Below are 21,741 nucleotides of genomic sequence, written 5' to 3'. Positions count from 1 at the left end.
CATCAGCCAAAATAAAGAGAACAGCAAAGGGACCAGCTGTCTGCATGCTGTTCACCAGGTTTGGGGTATAGATCTTATGGCATATAACTTCCAACACTCCCGTCAGGTCCTGAGGTGCTGAGGGGAGGGGCTAGGAAGCGAGGCCTGAGCAGACACAGTGAGGAAGATACTTACTCTGCTAGGGTTGGTTTTTCCCTGGGCCACAGCTTTCAGCTTGCTTAACTCTTGATCTGTTGTCCAGAAAGGCTCAGAATCACAGTGGGCTCCCAGAGCTGGAACTTGAGATGAATCCTTGGCTTAAATTACAAATGAAGTAGAATTTGTTGGCCATTTACCCTGACCAAAAGAAACATTAGTGAGATCAGTCCTGCTGGCGGCAGAGTTGGAACTAACTGGCTTGGCAGAAGCACTGCACAGACGAGCAGTCCAGGCCACCGCCATCTCGCCACAGCGTGCCCAGCTCTGCTGCCTCCTTTTGTCTCCCTCTGACCATCTTTTACTGAAGATGGTTAATGCTTTTTATATTTTTTTAGCAAAAGTTTAACCTATGGTTTTCCAAATTGCTTCCCCCCCCCCATTCTTCCACGTAAAAAAATGAAAACAAACCCTCAGTGAATGGGCATGACATTTTTTGTCAGAAATATCAGGGATAAATTTTGGATTTTATGATACAGTTATAATTCTGAAAGATTCTTATGTAGTGCCTTTCTTTTAGGACTGTAGTAAGACTTTACATGTATCATTTCATAGTTCTCAAATGCACCAATCAAATGACAGAATCTTGATGTTTGAGGGTGGCACAACAGATGCTTTTTATACCCAATTACGACCTCACTTGCTTTGAGACACTTTTCAGACAACAAGGGGAGGGATTTTGGGGGCCCAAATTCAAACATACCTCAATAGATGTTCCCCAAGTTGATTTAGCAAATCAATGCCCAGAACTTTTTGTTTTCATTCCTTTAGTTCTCATCTGTAAAGGCATTAGACTAAGCGGTCCACTTTTTATTCTGACTTTCTCTAGTAATAAAAAGGCAGTCTTTGGTTCATACACTCATTCTTAGATCTGGAAGCTTCCATAGTCAAAGCCTCAACTAGGATTATGCAGTCTACAACCCCGGTGTGTCTCAGTGGTACCTGGAACAGCTAACCTGTAATCATCTCCTATTTCCATTCTCTTTCTCCTGTTTCTGCGTCCTTCTCTCTGTGTGCCTTCTGCAGCCCTGCCCTCCCTTCCCATTCTGCCCTAACATGCTCACTCCTGTGCACACTGTCTCTCTCACCACTGTTACTCTACTCACAGGCTCTCTGAATCTCAAGGGAAGGAACTTCCAGTTCTCAAAGCATAAATTTAGACTTAAACATTGTGACAACCCTGAAGGAGGAAAAAAAGTTTGTGCTGAACCATATTGTCAGTTTCAGTTTCTATAAGTGACAAGTTTCTATAGTTACAAGCGTATTGTCCCAAGTGGTGAGGTTGGTTGGCCTTTGAAGACTAAGGAAGAAACTTTTTTTAAACTGTTAGGAGTTCATGTGGCCCAGGGTTTCCTATACTGGCCTGATTGTAAAAATTATCTGGGTTTTTTATCAAATAATGGAAATTTCTAAGCCCTACCCAGCACTACTGAATCATGAGCTCTACCTAAGGGTCTAGGAATCTGGTTTTTGAATCTGGTTTTTGTTTATGTTTTTTAACACTCGACAAAAAACTCACTGCCATCGAGTCAGATCCGAATCATGTTTTTTTAACAAGCTCCTCAGTAATTCTTAGTATCAGGCAAGTTGGGAAGCCCTGATAACTACCACTTCTTACAACTTAAGGAAACAGGATCCGTTTAATTGATCACTGAGATTACTCAGCCAGTAAATAGGCTGGTCCCATCTCAACCACTTACTAACAGTGTGATACTGATAATCTAACCCAAGTATCATTTTTCCCATTTATAATAATGAGATTCGTACAGGTTTCTTAGGACTATTATGAGAATGAAATGAGATAATATATAATAGCGCTCTGTGAACTGTAAAGAGCTAGATGAATGCTAAATATTTATTAAGTAGTCAAACCAGGACACAACTCCATAGCTTTTGCCACACCCCAGTGACTCTTCAATGCTTTGTTGAAGTATTTACAATGTACTACTGCAAATTAGAAACTACCTGTTGATGTTTTTAAGGATATAAAAGAATTCTCTGGTAAATTTTTCTTGAGCTAAGTTGAGACTCAAACCACTTATCCCTGTGCAGGTGCGAAATCGAGGCTACTCTTGAGAGGCTGAAGAAACTAGAGCGTGATCTCAGCTTTAAAGAGCAGGAGCTTAAAGAACGAGAAAGACGTTTAAGGATGTGGGAGCAAAAACTGACGGAGCAGTCCAGCGTCCCGGTGAGTGTGAGCTATGAGGTTATCTTCTCCTTCCCCTCCATCTCTCCAAAAGCACTTAGAAGACTTGGCTGAGCTTGGCAGCATGGCATCGCTTCTCCCACCCTCCTACTCCCACAGGATTATTTATTCAGATTTCAGCATTCTTCCCTATTTTAAATAATTTAGCTTTTTAAGAGGAAGAGAGTGGCAGACTGGATAAGAAGCTAAGACCCAACGATATGCTGCCTACAAGAGATCCACTTTAGACACAAAGATAAAAGCAAATTAAAAATCAAGGGGTGGAAAAATATATATCAAGCTTATGGCAACCAAAAAAAGAGCAGGAGTGGTGATGCTAATTACTGATAAAATAGACTTCAAAGTGAAAACCAGCATAAGGGACAAAAAAGGATACTATATGATGTTAGAAAGGTCAATTGACCAAAAGGACATTACTATAATAAGTATCTCTGCACCCAATGAAAGAGCTCCAAAATACCTAAAACAAATATTAACTGAATTGCAAGGAAAAAAATGGACAATTCTAAATAATTTAGCATTTTGAGGGAGTTAAGTATAAATTTGTTATTGTTTTTCCCAGGGTTTTTTAATGGGCAATATTTGTCCACTTTAAAATCACAAATAATCATAAAAGTAAATTTGTTACATATTTTTAACTCATAAGTACTATAGCGAGTATACAAAAACAAACAAAAAATTCACATGCCCTTCATTATATGGTCTTCCAAAAAGTTTTTTCTGTCTTTGAATAAAAGTCTTACACTCCATTAAGCAGCTAATGCACATTTGTAATGTATTTTTCAATGTATAAAGAATAAAATCTTTTTGCCTCCTTTGTCAACTTGTGTGGAGAACCAATCTGATATCCAAAAAAAGAAAATGCAATGAGGTTTAATGTTATTAGGAAGCTCTGGTGGCATAGTGCCTAAGGCATTTGATTGCTAACCAGAAGGCTGGAGGTTCAAATCTACCAGCCACTCCTTGGAAGGAAGATTGGGCAGTCTATTTCCATAGAGACACCGCCTCGAAAACCCGAGGAGGGGTTGAGTCGAAATCAACTCTACAGTGGTGAGGTTTTTTTTTTTTTTTTTTAATGTTTATTATCAGATTTAACCCTTCAGAAATGGCTGGTTATCCAGGTAATCTCAAAATAAGAATTGAATTATATTATCATGAGACATTAAAAAGGTACCACATTTTATAAGTTCAGTTAACTTCTCTAGGTCCTCAAGAAAGTAGCCCAGGGAAGTTTCCTGTTCTGGTTGAATTGGTCTACAGGCCAACAAGCCAACTAAAAGGCATGACCTTAGGGAGAAGAAACTTTACTTCTGCTAGAGCTGATTAGGAGATCTGGTAGCATAGTGGCTAAGGCACTTGACTGCTAACCAGAAGGCTGGCGGTTCAAACCCACCAGCCACTCCTTGGAAGGAAGGTTGGGCATTCCTACTTCCGTAGTGATACTGCCTCGGAAACCCAAGGAGGGGTCGCTATGAGTCGGGGCCGACTCGACGGCAAATAACAACAACAACAACAGAGCTGATTAGGGGCAGGAGCAAGAATGTGGCCTTGTCCATATAGCATATTTTCTGAAGTTTGAGAGGTTTTCTGTTTGTTTGTTTTTTTTTTAAGTGTATTGAAATTGTAAGCCATAAAGCACTGCATGGCTTGACTCCTTCTAGATGTAGTATGGTAAGAGTCCTATAACTACCTGTTAGGATATGCTTTAGAACCATTTCTTTGGTTTACTGACATAAGTTTTGCTAAGAAATTATCAGCTGCCTTGCACACATTATTGCTATTAGTCACGTAGTTGTGTAATAAATAATAAAACTGCATGGGTACTCAGCAGGTGGTACGCTTTCATTTTAACTCCAGAAAACTTTCTGTGAAGGAACAGCTTTGAGGGCTCCTGTCTAACACTGGACAGCATGCGGCACAATCTCAGGGAGATTGTTTTCCTGTCTTTACTTAGGAAGGTGAAGTTTTCTTTCTTCACAGTACTTGCTTTTAACAGCTCTTCTGCTTAGTGCTTGTATTTCTGAAGGAAAGTAAGTTTACGCTCAGGTGTTTTCTAAGTAGCTGTTTTCTTTTATCCTCACATCAGTTTCTGGCTGACTTTAAATGAGGTTTCTGAGAGAAAGATAAACTGTTTTAAAAGGAATTGGCCTGAGGTTTAAGATTTCTGTATATAATCTCATTTTGATTATAAAAGTTTAACCTTTTATGTTACTTCAGTAAAAAGTTGTATTATTGACTTGACCAGGGGCTCTTTACTGGAAGGTATGAACAACTGTTAGGAAATGGGTCATTGAATTTCTTTCATTGACACTGCTTTTCTTTGGTGAAACTAAGACATTACTTAAAGATATTTCTCCATGCTTAAATATGGACAGTGTTTATTTTTTAATAATAGTTATAGCTTGGTGTAAAATGTTTATTTACACTATTATAGGAATAAATGTTTTTTGAGAGACATTTGTAGAGATCTTTAGAGTCTGACTTGATGTGAGGAAGAGCTATAAAATAATAAAATAAATAAGCAACAAAGAGTTTCTAAGAGTATCTGATAATCAAAGACAACTTTGAGTAACTAGAAAGTTTGACTTCAAGGGAAATAATACTCTGTTTCCACTGTTACAGGATCTAAACCAATTTTTTTCTTCCTTGTAACTGGTACTTTTTAACTGAATTACATGAAATGTTCTTGTTGAACTAACAACACCAGAGGTCTTTCCCTTTAGAATGAGCTATTAAAAAAAAAAAAAAAACCTAAAACTCAGCTCCAACTTCAATTTAAATATTAGAAAGTTGGTCCTAAGTCATGTCTTTCCATCCAAACTAAATAGGTCATACTGAAGTGATTTCATTTTACATTGTTAATTATAAATTTACCCATATTTTATAAGAATATCCACCATAGAATCCATAATTTACTTACTTCTCAAAAGAAGAACTAATTTTTTTTAGATCCTGACAGTTTTACCCCTGAAATGATACTCACTTCAGGCCAACATGGATGGGAGTAGTTTAGCTATTCAAAGTAATTATATAAGATAGAAAAAAAAAATTGTCTTTAAATGCTATGAGAAGGAGAATTCTAGGGAAAAAGTTATTTTTAAAAGAAGGAAATGTTTAAGTAGAGAATGGAGAGAAAGGTAACAATCTAAATTAATACTCACTCCTTTCCTTCCCATTTTCTCATGCGTTTCCCTACTTGTTTATGATTTAAATGTTAGAGACAGAATGTATCTAGATTTTGTTCACAAGTGAATCATTTCATAAGTGGTCGGAACTATTCATGAGGGAATTATTTCGTAAGTGGAGTAAATAGTATTTGATCTGATGTGGCTCAAATAAGTAATAAATGAAAGCAAGTGAAATCTAGGCTAATTTTTAGTTTATAGTCAGAATACAAATCTAGCTAAACAGATAATTAATGACCCAAATATCCCTCACACTATATTGACTGCTGAGTTGGTTTTTTGCACTTCCTCTAAGCTCTTCTTTGGTTCATGGTTTCTTGATTTTCTTTTTATTTTTTTTAACATAAGATTTATTATCTACTAAATATCTTTTTAAGTATAATGATTAAATAAAGGTTTCTGTGTGAAAGTGATGTTGGGAAAAATTAGGAGCTATCCTATAATCTTTTGTTTTCAGCAAAATGAGGGTTTAAAACTTGCAGCTTACTTTCCATTTGAAATGTGGTTTGCTGTGGGGCTTTGTAAACCTTTGGTTACTGTAATTCATTCTGTCATTCACAAATTATGGCACATAGACTGAAGCCAAATCTCACATTAAATAAATTCTCACATGATTCCCCTATATTCATTTGTTTCACTAATCATTTACCTTCTTTGCAGTGCCAACTAATTTTGTGGTGTCTGTTTCCTTTATTTAAATTGGTCCTAATTTCTCTTTTTACTTCTGTCCTTTCTTCTCTTTTGATAGCTTCTCTTGCCTCTTGCTGCAAGAATGTCAGAGGAGTCTTACTTTGAATCTAAAACAGAGGAGTCAAACAGTGCAGAGATGTCATGTCAGATCACTGCAACAAGTAACGGGGAGGGACATGGCATGAACCAAAGTCTGCAGGCCATGCTGATGGGCTTTGGGGATATCTTCTCAATGAACAAAGCAGGAGCTGTGCTGCATTCTGGGATGCAGATAAACATGCAAGCCAAGCAGAATTCTTCCAAAACCACATCTAAGAGAAAGGGGAAGAAAGTCAACATGGCCTTGGGGTTCAGTGACTTTGACTTGTCAGAAGGTGACGATGATGATGGTGATGAGGAAGATAATGACATGGATAATAATAGTGAATGAAAACAGAAAGCAAAGTAATAAAATTAGAAATGTTCATAAAAACAAAAGAAACTTGTTTTCTCAGTCTGTATACAAACCAGTAAGGAGATAGAGAACCAAGCACTGCATTTAATACGACACTACCTTCTTTATTAGTTTTACCTTTGATTTTTTTTTTTGATTATAGAAAAATGGGGGAAATTTTAAGCCAAAAGGTATATTTAATAAATCAGTCAAGGTGGTGCCTGATTATAGAAATTTGTTATTCTATATACAACATAGTATTTTTCAATTAATGACATTCTTTTTTGGCCTTTTTTTTGAAAAACAAATGAACACTTTATAGTTTGTATTTGGCTATATTTTATTTCCTTTATTCATTCATTAAGAACACTTACATTTTGAACAAGTGCTCTTTTTTATTCAAACAAGTACTCTTAACCCTAAGTTCTTCTCTGACATTTAATTTTCCTGTAACATACCACATTTTTTTCTTGTAGCAATACACTGTAATAGCAGAAATGAGTGATAGTGACTACAAAATCTAAGAACAACAAAAATTGAGATGAAAGAAGGTTGTAACAAAATGTTTCTTCAGATATGCCTAATGCTGAGGATTTTCAATACTAAATACCACAGCTACTTAAAGTAAAGCCTGGGAAGTGACCTCAACAGAACATTTGAAGGAGAAACACTCTACTTGAAGCCCAACAGCAGATGTTGTAGACGTTCATGCCCTGGAAGCTTGTTAACAATACACTGTCCTCCAAGACTTAGTTTATTCAAAGAGTAAAGTGTGGGCTTAAAAGGGTATGTCCAGGCCTGCTCTGCACTTTCAGTGAGGGGTGTGCATCTGTGGGTCTGTGTGTGTGTGTGTTCCTTAAGGGCATATAAGCCTGGATTTTAAATATATGTATAGCTGCTTTAAAGTGGAAATTAAATAATACAAAAGGAAGGGGAAAGATAAGTTATCCTTACTTAGGCAGAAGTACAGGTTGGAGGCTCCTTTTCATGTCAAGTGGCTGTCCAGAGCTGGCTTTCTCTTTAAACCTGACTCAGAGATGCTCATGTTAGAGAAGCAGACAGAGGTGCTGGTCTAAAGACCTGGCAAACCAGAGATACCCTCACAAGTTACTGCACAGTCAAAGCATGTTTAAACTATAAAACACTGTTTAAAGAAAACGGCAAAACTTTTATAACTATCTATCTAAAGAAAGTAGTATCGTTCATGTGACTGTTAAACCACAGGTACTGTTAGTGGTTCTTTTTATGGAAGTTTTAAAAAAGGATATCATCACAGATCTTATCTAATACCTTTTCTAAGTATGTTCAGCCATAAACAGCGTCTTGGAGAGAGCTGAAAAATACCACCAAATGATCAGTATCCTGTGCCAGCTTTATTTGGAGAAAAATAACTAAAGAAAATGTTCTGGGTGTGAGATGCACAACAATGTATATACAGTGTAATGTCACAGAGACCAGGTCATGATACAAAGTCTGGGCTTTATCCGCTGTGCAGTCTGGTAACTGCAAATTATTTAACCTCTGTGGGTCTGTTTGCTCACTTGTAAAATAGGAATGAGAATAGCACCTACTTCAAAGTGTTCTTGGAAGGATTAAATGAGATAATACAAGTAAAGCACTTAACACCGTGCCAGGCCGCTAGGAAGCAGTCAGTCCATGTTAGCTACTACTAAGTGTGCCAGTAGTGAAAAGACACTGAAAAATAAGTGGAAAATTCAACTATCAATTTCAAATCATACTCGTTCTATACTATGAGATAAAATTAAAAGAAGATAGCTTTCAGGAAAGATAAAGAACAATCTTAGAATTCTAGTTACTCTTTTATGTTGATGAGACCTGGCCAGGTTTGCTTGATCTGAGGTATTTGCAGGTGGTGCCACCTTAGTTTACAGTGTAAGTAAACACAGAAAGACTAGGTAAACCTTTTCCATAGAGAATGGGTTTTTGATTTCTGTGGATAGGTACCCCACATACCCACCTGGCTACAACATCTGTGTCTGCATGTACATAGATACAGACACATGCAGACACCATAGAGTACTGGTGACAAATGGGCACCCACGTGAATAAGTAGCCTGTTGATGCTGAGTATTCACTGACTGAAAGTCGGATCATACAAGCGAAATCATGGACTGAAACAGAGGAGATGGTTTGCAACTCTTGACTTCCCAGCATGCTCTGCTTCAGCAGAGCAACCTGACAGTTTAAAAGCTTCTTGCACATCTTCCTAGGCAAAGATAAAGTCATTCATCCAACAGGTATTCATTGAGCTCCTTCTGTGTGCCAGGTACCATTCTAAGCACTGGAGAAACAACAGACAAAAATCATGGAGCTTACAGGCTAATGATGGAGATAACAAGGAAGAAAACACATGCATTGTAGTATGTTTACATTTGGCAAGTGCATGCTGGAAAAAACAAGCAGGGCAGGAGGCATAAGGTATATGGGAGAGGTTTAGAGTGTGGACAGGAAAGGCTTCACTGGTAAGGTAACATTTGTGCCAAGCTCAAGAAAGTGAGGGGGTCTCTGTGAGCTAGTTTATATATGAACGCCAACCTCATCTCATGTTGAAGAACAGTTAGCAACAAATTTAGAACATAGGAACTGCCATTTATCTTACTTTACATATAAATCTATTTGGCTATATGTAAAACTTTGATGCTTTAATAAAAGCAGTAAAATAGAACCAAAAGAGAGAATAAGATCCCATAACAGTTCTTGGTTTACCCATTAATTAGGTAATATTGCACTAATCCTAACTGCTGCCATTTTCCTCACTAGAGACCATCATAGGTAAGTACTCTACCATGAAGAAACTACAAGGACTTAGGCTACAGCAGAGTTGAAGACCTCTGTCATAAGCTTGAAACTCTTGTCCACCTAGAATTGACGTTACCATATTGCATTGGCTGTTTTACTTTCTGTTTCAAATCGGCGTCCTTCTAGTGGTTTGATGTTAGTTAAAACATTCCTGAAATCTGAATCATATAGTCAGAATTTTAGGATGTTCTCACTCTGTAAAGAGCATTTAAAAGACTGTTATTTGTTATCAAGTCAATTCCAACCCGTAGTAACCCTATATGACAGAATAGAACTGTCCCTAGGGTTTCCTTGGCTGTACTCTTCACGAGACTAGATCACCAGGTCTTTTCTCCTGCAGAGCAGTTGTGGTTCAAACTGCCAACCTTTTGGTTAGCAATTGAGTGCTTAACGATGACACCACCAAGACTCCTTTAGAAGATACTAGATTTCATTAATTAATTTTTTTTAAATAGTTATTAGCCATATGAAGAGTTTCTGATTATGTTAATTGTGTGACTTCCAATTTGCTCTTCAGATCAGTTTTTGAAATGGCAAGTATTGGTGTTGTGTCAATTTCCAGTCACTTGACTTTAAAATATGTACATATCTAGAGAGAAGAAATTTAAAGATTAAAAATGAAAATAGAAAGCCTAAATTGTGCTAGTAATTCTTACAAGACCCACAACTCAAAAATGTAATCACTCTTTCATCTTTTTTTTTCCCCCTCAAAAAGTTTATTGTATAGAATTTGATGACACTTTACTAGTAGCTCTCAACCAGGGTAGTTTGTCACCTAACAGTGTTGGGAATGCTAAGGAAATGCTTTTGGTTGTCATGATGACCGGAAGCATTTAGTGCCCAGCGCCAGCAATGGTAACATCCTCCATGACAGGGACATACCCACACCACATATACTTCATCCAGAATGCCAAGAACATTGTCCCTTCCCCACTAAGAAGTGTGCTAACCCTGGCAGTTTTACAGTTCCACGTCCAACCCCCTTCCTCACCCCCAAACAGAATTACCCACACAATTAATAGGAATTTTGTATGTGTTGGCATTTCTCTTCAGTCGTCAGTTGTGGAAATAGTTCCTTCCTTTCGAGAATGCTGGTAGTGATTTTATGAAGCAGGTGAATACCCCCGTGGGCACTCTCCTATTACACTGATTCCACAGTAAGTAAAAAAGAAAATCCTCACCGAGTTGGCTACAGTCCTGCAGAGCAGCCAGGCTAATTTGAAGGGACACTTTTCCTAATAGTCTTTTTTTTTATTTCCCCCCAGCAAAATCACATTTTCATATTTTACATAAATAACTAATGGGAGGGTTAAAGGCACACAGCACACTTGTTTTTGATGCTCTAGAAATGTTGGAGCCACTTTTGAGCTAGCGATTTTTAATATGCAGTGAATTTTGATTCCCGTTAAAATCAAAGAATTCAGGGCAGTTAAGAGAGGTCTAGCATAAGTTCTCATAGAATAACTATGTACATAACTTTATTTTTCAGAGCTTTCATTAGAGTCGTAAGAGTTTTATGAAAAGTAATTTCAAAATTTATTCTGAGTTAAGTACTATTGCTTGTTTTTTATTATTTCATTTTTGATACACTACATTGGTGTCAGCCTGTGGAAAGTAGCAGAGTCTCACCATGCCACATATATAATAGAGCATAATTTTTCTATAATCAGGCACCTTTTGCTGCTTTTAGTAAGACTGGTTTTTATGTGTGTGTGTTTAGATTTTTCAGCATTGCCAGAGAGAAGGATCTCTCCCGTTTTTGGTTTGTAGCATAGCCTGATAGTTGTAGATGCCACATTTTCTGTGATGAAAAACGACAGTCTACCAGGGAGGTCTGGAGGACTAGACATGTTTCCCCGGATTCCACCTAAGTTTGTGCTCTGCTGCCCCCGAGGAGCTTTCTCGCATGTGATTATTTACTTCAAAACTAGGGTTTTGAACACCTATATTGTGTGCAAAACAGTATGTGTCTTTTCATGTCCTATATGATACACTGCACAGATTGCTTTTGCACTCTTAAAAGTTTTGTACTAAATACTAGAAAATATTTATATTCTTTGAGTGTGAGCTTTGACTAGATGGCATTATCACCTTACTGTTTTTAGTTTTAACAAAACCCTTTCCTCAGTTATTCTTTTGCAATGTCATTCTCAGCAAGTGCTATGCCAAATATCTTGTATAATGTTTGTATGGAAGATTTAACTTTACTCCTGTGTGATAAGACTATTCAGTTACTGCCTGCGCAGTTGGGATTTGATATTCCAGCACAAAGTCCGCAATATATGCAGAAATCCAAGTTGGTGTCATACATTTCATTTTGATGTGAACTTTTCTTTGCTTTTCTTTGTTCTAAGACTCCATTTTGCAATAAACGTTTTGACAGTAAATCCCTTTGTTATGTGTTGCTGTGTATATACAATCTTTGTTAGATTGGATTCCCCAACGTCCTTTGAAGGGATCATTGTCACACACGTGCACATTGAGTGTTAGCTTTTCTCTCCAGAAGTCAGTCGGAGTGTAAATAATGAATTTGTAAAATGATAGGGCAGTCATGAGATGGATTTTTTTTTTTTTTTTTAATATCCCCAAAGACAGAAAGGCTTAGAACTTACCCTTCAGCAGATACACTGATATGTTAACAGGGTGCAGAAAACATAAAGGACATGGCAACCACTGTGTGCCTTGAGATCATTAGCTCCTGTCCCCCATTCTTGCCAAATTCAAACCGTCTGGAAGCAATGCCGGGCTCCAGCCTTCCTCTCACTGATCTTTGCAAGCATTGTGCAAAGAATCTGGCCAGAACAAGTATCACACTGACTCCAGGGCTTTCCCCCTGGCATCATATTGATGAGCCATCCACAGAGCCCCTGAGATCCCTTCTCGCTCCTTTCCTGTTGATGTTAGAATGAAAGATGCTGGTCTTGATTAGTCATTTCACTTACAACCATTATTCTATTCAAGAAATACTTATTTTTCAATTTTGTTTAGCACAATATTTAGGAACTATATAAAAATCAAAACACAACACATCCCCCCACTTCCTATAAAAGCCAGCCTTGATGCAAGGAAATATTTCTGCAACTCAGTCTGTTGTTTTTTTGAGCTAATCAAAAAAATTCCTTATTGCACATTTGTTTCTGTGATAGGAGAAGGGAATGACATATCTCTGCGGCTGTACCCAGCTGCCCTGGGAAGAAATAAAATTTGTCATGCATTTTCTTTGCTCAGGTTCAGCTTTAGATTCTATTCCTCAAGCCATTTTCCTTTCCTCGTTATTAAAGCAGGTGAGTGTATTTGGCGATTCCTACGTACATGTGATTCCAAGGAGGGAGGAGGCAACCCATGGTGGGAAGTGGCGGGGTAGCCTAGAGTATATATAGAGACTAGTAGAGCTCTGAGTGTACACTTCATGCCCTTGCAACTTGGCTGCAATATTCAAACTGTGCACATAATTATCTTAACTTGAAGATTTTTTGTTTTAAATTCTTTTCCCTGGCCCTCCAGACTCTGCCTCGTCTCTTTCTCCAACATGCACAGCCCTGCGTCCTGTGCTCCAGTTAGGTGAACGTGCCGTGCCCATCCTGCCCTTCCCCCCATCCCTGACAGAGCCACTTTTTTTGCCTTGTTGCTTCTCTTCATACGGAATCACTGCACTTCCTACCTTGCAGCTCAAGAGCCAACTATGCCTTCCATCCCCCCCCTTCTTATTCTATGAAACCGTCTCTCAATACGTCACTCTTTTCTCTGGTATACCCACAGACCATAAACTCTAGACCTGATTATTGGGCATTTTGATTAATGTTTCATTCATTTCATTCATTCAATGAAAATATACCAGATGTATGCCAGGCACTCAGCTTGGCACTGAGGAATCCATGATCTTCAAAGCCTTGGACTCTCCATGTATAATTCATATCTGTTTCACCCTAATTCATTTGAAAGCTCCCTGAAGGCAGGGGCTGTGTGGGATTTTGAGCATGTGAGTATAGAATAAACACCTGCAGATTAGAGGGATAAACTCACACATCCTCTGATTTTTATACTAGTAGTAAAAATAACCAAAAGCAACTTCTTTTTATAACTCCCTCACAAAAAGTATTATTTGTAACAGAGGTTAAGTGACACCATGTTACCTCATGAACAATGCAAGCATTTTGGCCACTGAGTTAAAGATAATGGGTATAATTTACACCGAAAACACAATAAAATATTATTACATAAATGAATAAAGATAATGGCTATACCAAACTCCAGTTAAACTCCTAAGGCACAGATTTTTTTCAAATGATGTAAGCAGTTATTATTTAGTCCATGGCCATGGGCCATATATTGAAGTGAGTAGCTCTTTGGCTCTGAAAATAAGGCAGGCTGATGTCCCCTGCAAACGTGTTTGTTCACGTTTGTGCTCTTGACTGTTGTTGTTGTTATGTGCCGTCGAGTCGGCCCCGACTCATAGCGACCCCTCCTTGGGTTTCCGAGGCAGTATCACTACGAAAGTAGATTGCCCCATCTTCCTTCTGAAGAGTGGCTGGTGGGTTTGAACTGCCAGCCTTCTGGTTAGCAGTCAAGTGCCTTAGGCACTATGCTACCAGCCTGTTGTTGTTGTTATGTGCCGTCGAGTCGGCCCCGACTCATAGCGACCCCTCCTTGGGTTTCCGAGGCAGTATCACTATGGAAGTAGGATTGCCCAACCTTCCTTCCGAGGAGTGGCTTGTGGGTTTGAACCGCCAGCCTTCTGGTTAGCAGTCAAGTGCTTTAGCCACTATTTAGTCTGTTTTATTTACAGTAACTCTGCAAGCTGAGTTCCTTAGAGCAGCTCCAATTTCACATGTCCTCCTTCCTTGGGTCCTAACATTTGGTTTTGAAAATAGAAAAGCAAGTAAGATATTTAGCTAAATTGTTAGAAACTTCCCCTGTGGGGACAAGCCTAATAAGTCATCTAGTTTCCAAGTGGTTGCTTGGGAATTTTCAGTAATAATCAACCAATCCTTATGTTGGCTGAGAATTCCAAGGAAGGCCCTGGTATCTGATGAATGTCAAATGTTTTGGCTGCCAAGGCCCTGTTGTGGGATGTAAAGCCACTCTTGGTGATTTTTGAGATCTTTTTTGCTTCAAAGTTTGAGCATATGTCTCTCCAAATAATCAATGTAGATCAAGTATGGATCAATTTCCAAGATCAGTTAGGATAACTAAAAACTATGATTTGCATTAAAAATTAGTACGCTCATACAATGAAAAGTGAATTTAGTTTGCATAGCACCTTTGGGTTCTTAAAACACTTCATTTTTTGTGGTAATAGATCCCTAAGAATGGATTTATTAAGGACATTTAGTTCCTCTCTCCGATTGATTGTATTCTGGGAACTATGACCATGTCTAACTCTAAGAGAGAAATGGATAAAGAAATATGATGAAAATAATTTCCCAAAACTGAAAAAAAAATATTCTGCCTCCTTCCTCAAATCTGAAGTCCAGCTGAAAGGCAACATGCGATATTGAGAAGAGGATAGAATTTGAAGCCAGGCCAACCTGGGTTTAGCTCCAACTCTCCTATGTTCTAGGCATTGATTAGGCAAGTTACAAAATACCCCTTATTATCTACTTCCTCATCTATAAAATGGGTGTAATGATAGGAGCCTACAGAGTTATGGTTGCAAATTGATGAGGAAATGAATCTATGTAAGTTTATATCACAGTGCCTGGCACCTACAATAGGGGTTCACAAAATAATAGTTGTTACCAGCTCTTTATGAAGGCATTATGACACTGGGAAATGAAGAATGCAAATCATCATAAAGATTTCTGGGTGTGTCTGTAAAAATGCATTCTTCATACTACCACTCAACTGTAGGAACTGAGTACTGTCCAAGGAATGCAAGGCCACCTTCTGGGTTGTATCGCTCCTAATTACAGTGGAGGGCTGCTTTAAAATTAGTAGAGCATCTTTCTCCCATCATTTGAGATGCTAGAGTCCATTTCCTTTAAGTGGTTTATTTGTATAAGCCATGTGTCATGGTCCTTTGTTGGATCCGGTCCCCTGGGGAAAGTTAGAGAAAGGTTCAGATTGGTCATAGGTTACAGCATCAATTGACTGGCTCTCACACTGGTGGCTTATGCAATAATTATTCATTGAGTGCCTACTCTGTGCCGTGTAGTAAGAGAAGAAAACACCAAGATATGCAAAGTCCTTGCTGAAACTGTTCACCCCATATGACGAATTGTTACTGAGGGGTGATGTATGTTACTCACTTCTATGGTCACAACCCTTCTGTGCGCTAAGGAATTCTTAAGGTCAAGAAAATTATTCTCAATTCAACCTAACCTGCAGGACGAACCAAGCCAGAGCAGCAGCCAAGAGCTAAAAGAGTGAGGCAAAGGGATAAACTAAAAAAACAATGATAATATTTTCTTTCATTTCATTCATATTTCCCACGCAGCTGCTGCCTTCCTTTGAGATTAGTGCATGGACTGAAGACGACGTGGTAAGCTGCTTTAATTAATGCCACATTTGACCTGGGCAGGTATTTCACAAACTTGCCCACAAGTTTAAGACTTCTGCTAGCAGGGCTTGGACCTTAGGAAGATCTAACTAGGAGAGTCTGACAAATTAGAAATTTCTCTACTGTTAATGCAAAAACAATTTAAATGAACCCTCAAGAGCAAAGCAAGTATCTCTTCAAATCTAAGAAGAGGGTTCCACCTCCCTATTTCCTCTGATAGGTATCCAGATAATGAATGCCAATGACAGAATTAAGAGAATGATCCAGGATAACAAGTAGACATACTTCAAAAGAAAAAGCCTATGTTAAATTTTCCTAAAATGCCAGGGATGGAATTGAAAACTGTGGAGGAAGATTTGGTAAAGGCAATGCCAGGCTGGGATGTCTTTGAGCTGGAGACTGCCTTCCTGTGTTAGGCCCATTTGGCAAATGACAGGTTAAGGTGGTCATCTTTACTCTCAGCTGCCCAGGGAATGAACACAAGCTCTCCCAGGCGTCATCTGCATTTGTCGTCAGAAAACCAGTTGCCATTGACTCCCAACTCATGGCAACCCCCTCTGTGTGAGAGTGGAACTGTGCTCCATAGTTTTCAGTGCCTGGTTTTTTCAAAGTACATTGTCAGGCCTTCTTCCAAGGTGATTCTGGGTAGATTTGAACAGTTAACCTTTTGGTTCACAGTGGAGCATGTTAACCATTTGCACCACCCAGAGAAGTCCCAACATTTTTAAGAGGATACGGGTAGGCTATTTAAGTCCAAAGGAAGCCTTATACCCTACATTTCTCCTTCACCTTTTGCATGTCCCTATCTGTTTCTTTTGTGTCAAAATAGGTATGAGAATACCTGACTAAAGACCTCAGGGACTTATGTCTGTGCAAGTCCTTCTTACAAGTGCAAGGTATCATTAAATGAACAAGAAAAAAAAATGTAATGCCAGACTGTGCATTGCAATATGGGCCCCACACCAGGGGACAGAGCCAGGTGCCCCAAAGGTATAAAGCTCACTGCTAGACTCTTTGGAAGCTCTATTTACCTAACTCAGCCTGGTTTCTAGGTCAGGGGATTTCTCTCCCTGCCCTTTGTATTCTTACATAGTAAAACTACTTTCAGCATTAGCTTCTATAGAGTAAGGAAACTTGGTACCAGTTGCCTCTACTTCTGTCTTTCATTGAGCCCCAGTGGTTGTAAATTTCCTGCCAGCCCTGCTTAACAAGGAGACAGGATGTGGGGTCTCCTTTATTCATAGGCCTGGATATAATCCCTTTATCCCCTGCAAAGTTGGCCCATCTCATTTTCAAATAATTTTTGTTTTTTGTTTTTTTTTTTTGTAAAGAAGCACTAAGCTCCAGTAACTATTTTTAGTCTTTGCCCTGAGGATAAGTTGTTTCTAGGCCATTGAAATAAATTTCCAGGATTGAAGTCTCCCCAGAGAAGTTGAGGGGCAAGGTCTGGTCTCCCTTTTATCTCCTTTGCCCCATAATGTGAGAAAATATCAGTAAACACAGGCTTAATAAAATTCAAGGACGAGGTGTCACTGGGGATAAGTGAACAAGTCTGTGTTTGGCCATCAGGACTGAGAGAATTTCAGAAAGCATGATTCTAACCTCATTCTGCACAGAAAGCTGCACGGTCTACTTGTCCTGGACCACATGGTCACACTACTAACTAGAAGGTTGGGGTTTCAGACCTACCCAGAGGTGCCTTGGAAGAAAGGACTGGCAATCCGCTTCTGAAAAGTCACAGCCTTGAATACTCTATAGAGTGTAGATCTGTAACACATGGGGCACTGTTAGTTGGAATTGACTAGAAGGCAACTTGTTTGGTTTTTCTGGGAGGGCCACATGGCTGCCTTATGACCAGATGGAGGACTTCATTGTATCCACTCCTCTGTCCACTGCAGTGTGGTCCCTGTTACTCATTTGATTCCTGGGTAAACAAGTACCCCTCAACAATCCAGGCAATCACTGTCACATAAATGGAGAAATGATTATTAAAAAAGAACCTTTAGAAAGGACTTTTATACCTCTGCAAAATAAGGAAGAAAACTGTAGCTTTCCTTCAGGTGTCCAAGATCCCCAAAAGAAGGGACATCTCCAATTTGAAAGCTTGAAGTGTTGAAAGTACAAACAGAAAATCTTCCATTTTACCTTTGAGCTTGAGCCAGGAATTAAAAGTCTTTAAATCTTTTGAAAACTTCATGTTTTACTGTTAAGTCTGGCCTCTGATCATGTGTAAGTCTTCAAACCATTGTATGTGCTCTCTTTCACAGTACTTTTGGCTTCAGCAGCTCGTCACAAAAGGCAAGTGGAATAACTTACCTTCTGAATTCATAGAGTTAGCTTTCCTTTGGACATGATTGGATCTAATTTTATCCTACCTTCTCATAATTTCCTTCAGGTGATTCTTCAGAGGAGATGATTGTATATGCAAGCTTGTTTAAGGAAAACAACATTACAGGGAAGCGGCTGCTGCTTTTGGAGGAAGAAGACTTGAAAGACATGGGCATTGTCTCCAAGGGGCATATCATTCATTTAAAGGTACCTCAGAGGGGAGGACACTCAAGCTATGCATCTGTATTGAGCACCTCCTGGGTGGCAGATCAGGTTTAGATGCTGGGAATAGAACCAGTGCTGTGCTAGTTGTTACAGTGCTGAAATACTTCCGCATGGTACAGTTGATAATTTGCTGCTGACCCCATGGGACTCCTCCTCCTTCCTCATAAGCCAACAACCAAAGGATTAATACCTAGCAAACCAGAATCACCTGGATACACTGACTGCCACCCCTGTGCCCTCATGAAATTTAGTGGGGAAGACAGACAGGAATCATGCAATCATGAAAAAATGGCACCTGTGAGAAATGCCACCAAAGGGAGAGGGCATTAGGATGAGGAAAGGCTTCTGTGAAGAAGATATGAAGGAACTGAGAGCTGAAGGACAAGTAGGTGTTAGCCAGGTGAGGGGGCAGGATGTTCCAGGACGAGTAGACTGCCTGTGGAAAGGCCTTGTTCAGGGAGAAAGACTGGCAACCTAGGAAGAAGAGGAGGCCACTCCATTTAATGCTGGAGCAGTCAGGTATCCGTTAGAAATCACTAAGGGCCCCCGAAAGTTGCCTAAGCCCTGAGTGAAACCTAAGGTTCTTCGGTAACTAAAAATCACGGGAATTTCACTAAATTGCAATCTTGAACTGGAACAGACATGACCGTACATGTAAGCTACTTCCTCATTTATTCAGAAAATTCTAACATTTCCTCCAAAACTGCGGTCTTGAAAAGCTTTAAAGCTGAACCTCTGATTTTGTTTTGTTGTTGCTTTTTTTTTTTTTGCAGTTTAGCAAACAGATCTGTTTGTTTGTTTGTTTAGATGTTTTGTTTTGTAGTTACTCAAACCAAATAAGAATTGCTGGCATCTGTGTGGACATTGTTATTAATCAGAGTTTTTTCTTAAGTGAGATCTTATGATAAAAATCAAGTTTGATCCCCAAACTATGCCTCACCCTCAGTTTGCATAGACGGAGGGGTGTGCGCACACTGTCAGATTACCTAATAAGCAAGGTAAACATGGGCTTACTTGTGTTTACTTAATAATCTGTTGTTGTTGTTATGTGCCATCGAGTTGTATCCGACTCATAGCAACCCCTCCTTGGGTTTCTGAGGCAGTATCACTATGGAAGTAGATTGCCCAACCTTCCTTCCAAGGAGTGGCTGGTGGGATTGAACCACCAGCCTTCTGGTTAGCAGTCAAGGGCCTTAGGCACTGTGCTACCAGAGCTCCTTACTAATCCGTAGTGAACAGTTTTACGTGTTTTTCACCACATTGAAGATGTGAAATTATTCACTATAGATTATTAAGTAAGCACAAGTAAGCCTGTGCTTACCTAGTTTATTGAGTAATCTGTCATTGTGTCCAAAGGTTAGAAAGAAGAGACAAAGAACAAATGAAATGTAGAAAAAGCACTTCCTATCAAAATCTACATCTTTACAAAACCATAACCATATACCAGCCTTTACCCTTTAGCTCAGTTGTAGCTACCTAAACAGGGTTTTCCAGAGAAATCCTCACTGAGGCCCAAAGAGAACCCATTCACTTCTATTCTGTGGGCCCTGGATCCTCATAGAACCATCCACAAAGAATCCTTTGGGTGATGGCTTTGCCTTAACCCACTAGAGATCATCTCCAAGAGAGTAATGCACTGTCTTTTCCCTCCTGTGCAATGGCCAGGAAAACTCATGCATCTACAGTATCACAGCACACAAAATCATTGTTCCACATCCTGCTTTGGTGAGTAGTGACTGAGGTCCTAAAAGCTTGCAAGCAGCCATCCAGATGCAACAATTGGTCTCTCTTCATCTGGAGCAAAAAAGAATGAAGAAAACCAAAGACAGATGGAAACAGTTAGTCCCAGGGACTAGTGACCAAGTGAACCTCAACCTATGTGACCCTGAGACCAGAACCAGATGGTGCCAGGCTGCCACTGTCAGTCACTCAGAAAGGGGTCAGTGTAGTAAATCCTGGACAGAGTGGGAGAAAAATATGGAACAAAACTCAAAATCATAAAAACAAAACAAAACAAAAGACCAAGCTTACTGGTCTGGGAGACACTGGTGAAACTCCTGAGACAATGGCCCCTAATCACCCTTCAGGCCTAGAATGTTACTTACTTCCATGGCTTCCAGCGAAACAATAGACAGGCATATAAGGTGAACGTTTACACCAGGTAGGCACACTCCTTACAACAATCAACCATGGGAAATTAGATCAGGACAGTATCTGCAGAGAGATATCTCAGAAGGCAAGATTATGCATAGGAAACAAGGACGCAGGGAAAATGTAACCACAGGGAGGAAGTGGGAAGAGAGCTGTTACATATGGGAACTGTGATCCGTGTCATGAAACAAAATGTGTATGAACTGTTATTGCTCTATAAACTTTCACCCAAATCACAACAATAATAATAATAGTAACTCATGCATAAACATATAAACATATATCTCAAAAGATGTCAGAGAATTTAATTTCTATCTCTATATGTGGGAAATTCCACCCTGGAAAACTATTCTTGCTTAGATGGACTGCAGTATGAAAAGTTATTGCTGTAGTACAGAGAAATTTGAGATGAAAAAAAAAGATATTTTGCAAATCTTGTCTTCTTTGGCAAAGGTAAGATGCTCCTCACCTTCCTTTCCTGTCTGCTGTCTTTGAAAAAAAAGCTAATGTCCCTTAAGGAAGAGAAGTGGTGAGCTGTCATGCTTACTTCCTCAAAAGCCACAGATGATGTCAATATCTCCAGACATGGCCATCTTCAATGAGACAAATTGACACAACAGCTATAACAATGAGCTCGAACATACCAACCATCGTGAGGATGACTCAGGACCAGGCAACATTTTATTCCGGTATACATAAAAAAACAAACCAAACCCCCTGCCATCGAGTTGATTCTGACTCATAGAAACCCCCACTGGGTTTCCAAGGCAGTAAATCTTTACAGAAGTAGATTGCCCAGTCTTCCTTCCACAGAGAGGCTGGTGGGTTTGAACCATCGACCTTCTGATTAGCAGTCAAATGCCTTAGGCACTACACCACCAGAGCTCCTTTCTGTTACACATAGAGTCATCGTAAATAGGAGCCAACTCAATGGCAACTAATAACAACAACAGGTTTGGCCAATGAAAGCAAATCCCAGGACACTCAAAATGCCCCCTCCATGGTAGTT

The 21,741-nt window shown here is 39.3% G+C and overlaps 1 protein-coding gene across 1 annotated transcript in view; it reads left to right on the top strand.

Moving 5' to 3' along the window:
* Window positions 1–21,741, top strand: part of MAP3K20 (mitogen-activated protein kinase kinase kinase 20) — a 206,980-nt gene that overhangs the window by 144,664 nt on the left and 40,575 nt on the right. Inside the window, exons 10-13 of the mRNA XM_007941350.2 lie at window positions 2,248–2,383; window positions 15,966–16,010; window positions 18,296–18,326; window positions 18,424–18,563. Coding sequence (XP_007939541.1) covers window positions 2,248–2,383; window positions 15,966–16,010; window positions 18,296–18,326; window positions 18,424–18,563 — 352 coding nt within the window. The remainder of the gene's footprint in view (window positions 1–2,247; window positions 2,384–15,965; window positions 16,011–18,295; window positions 18,327–18,423; window positions 18,564–21,741) is intronic.

This window comes from Orycteropus afer, unplaced genomic scaffold (genome assembly GCF_000298275.1).
Source record: "Orycteropus afer afer isolate SDZICR_OR568_19922 unplaced genomic scaffold, OryAfe1.0 scaffold00001, whole genome shotgun sequence".
In the NCBI taxonomy this organism is placed as follows: Eukaryota; Metazoa; Chordata; class Mammalia; order Tubulidentata; family Orycteropodidae; genus Orycteropus; species Orycteropus afer.
The sequence above is the reverse complement of the archived record's forward strand: the minus strand, read 5'-3'. Positions and strand labels throughout refer to the sequence as shown.